At 57.0% G+C, this 1,705-nt stretch overlaps 1 protein-coding gene across 1 annotated transcript in view; it reads left to right on the forward strand.

Annotated features, from left to right (window-relative positions):
• The window catches only part of PLEKHN1 (pleckstrin homology domain containing, family N member 1), a 19,949-nt gene extending 18,591 nt beyond the window's left edge, over nucleotides 1–1,358 (forward strand). The window contains exons 14-15 of the mRNA XM_010005257.1: nucleotides 710–758; nucleotides 1,165–1,358. Of these exons, the coding sequence (XP_010003559.1) occupies nucleotides 710–758; nucleotides 1,165–1,358 (243 nt within the window). The remainder of the gene's footprint in view (nucleotides 1–709; nucleotides 759–1,164) is intronic.
• Nucleotides 1,359–1,705: the final 347 nt, after the last annotated feature.

Below are 1,705 nucleotides of genomic sequence, written 5' to 3' on the forward strand. Positions count from 1 at the left end.
CTTTCTGTCCTTCTGCATCCCTTGAGCTGCCAGTAGGTTTCATCCTACTGCCTTCATGTCTGGCCAGCTTCCATTACCTCTGTTGGGTCCTTCTGAGGGACCACAGCCATTCTTTCTTTCCTGCCTTAAGGCCTTTAGGCTTGGAATGTAGTGGAGTTTGCAAGGCAGGCTGAAAACCTTGCTTTGCCTAAGTCAGTTCAGTGCAGGGCTGGTGGGAAGCAGGCAGTCAGTGTTCTCAGCTCGCCACTGCTGATCTCAAACGTAGAGTATGTTTTGGTTCAGTTCCTGCAGTGTCATGGACAGACGGGCTCAGCACAGGGGAACAGGTGCCCATCCCTCCCGGGACCCTTGCAGAGGAGGAGCTGCCAGCCCAGCAGTCACTGCAGAGACCTGCCTGCACCTCCCAGTTACAGCACCTCCTGCCACCTCCAGCTGTTGCCTTCTGATGCTTCTTATCTTGAAGATGTGAGTTTGCAAATGCAGTCCTACTGCTCCACACTATGCAGGCTGCAGGGGAACACAGGGGGGTGTGAGGGTCCCAGCTTGCTTTCTCCAGGCTGGCAGAGTGGTCGGTCATTGCCAAGCTCTGAGCCCTTTGCTCTGTGACCCGGGATGACCCAGGGAAACCAACAGAGAGCTGATTCCTGGTGTGTGGTACTCAGGACTGCAGCTCCAGGTCATCCTCATCAGCATATCTCTTTCTTTTCAGGCCTCTTCTCTGCAAGAGGAACATCTGGGCCCTTCGTTGCAGCCGCCAGGTGAGACTCCTGGGAAGCTGCTTGGGTGCTGCAGCCCACCCCACCTCGCTGGTGTCTGTCTCCATAAGCATCACTCAAAGCAGGGCTGAGATGGATCGCAGGGATTCACACATGCCCTTCCTTCCTCCTGCTTCCCTGTGACAGACCCAGTCTGTCACCCTGCCCCTTGCCTGTGCCTGCTGGGGGCCACTGCCTTGGTTTCCACTCCCTGCCCACCCCTCACCCCTGGGGCCTCGAGGTCTGTTCTGTGGCGTGCTTGGCACCTTCCACTGCTTTGCCTAGATCTAGTTGCCTCTGGGCTGTGGTTTTGCTGACCCTTGTGCCTTCTTTCTGCTGGTGGAGCAGAAGGCAGCCATGGGGTTGCTCCTGAGCTCTCTCAGGAACACCTGGGTGTGTTTTTCTGCAGGTGGGAATTTCAGCCCTTACGACCTGCCAGGCTCCAGCTGCTCGCACCGCGACTCGGCCGCCTACCATGACTACGCTGAGCTCCAGAGCTTCCAGAGTGACTTCAGCTATGACAACCTGTGGGAAGCTGAGGGGAAGGAGCCAGACACCCCCCACACCTCCCCAGCTCCTGGCCAACAGTTTTACCAGGTCTGAGGGAAGGAACCCACAGCCAAGCACAAAAGAGCCCCCAGGGCTTTTTTCTCACTGGGCTCCCCTCCAGTGAGGAGCCTGGGACGTAGAAAGCAAAAGGAAGGGCCCTGCTCTGCCAAAGGCTGGTTCTCATGTCCTGGCAGGTCCAGAGTTCAAGCTTCTCCCCTAAATCTGAGGATGGGGGTAAAGCTCAAAAGCAAGAGCCTCTGTGGACCCAGAGGAGCAGCACGTGTGCCCTGCTAAGGAGCTTGCTCTGCCGCTGCCCTGGCGAGGGAACAGCATTGCCCCCTGAAAATAAAAGGAGGAACAAAAAGCTCAGGCTCCCTCAGAAAAAAGGGCCTGGTGTTCAG

Source organism: Chaetura pelagica, unplaced genomic scaffold, assembly GCF_000747805.2.
Source record: "Chaetura pelagica isolate M959 unplaced genomic scaffold, ChaPel_1.0 scaffold159, whole genome shotgun sequence".
NCBI classification, from domain to species: domain Eukaryota; kingdom Metazoa; phylum Chordata; class Aves; order Apodiformes; family Apodidae; genus Chaetura; species Chaetura pelagica.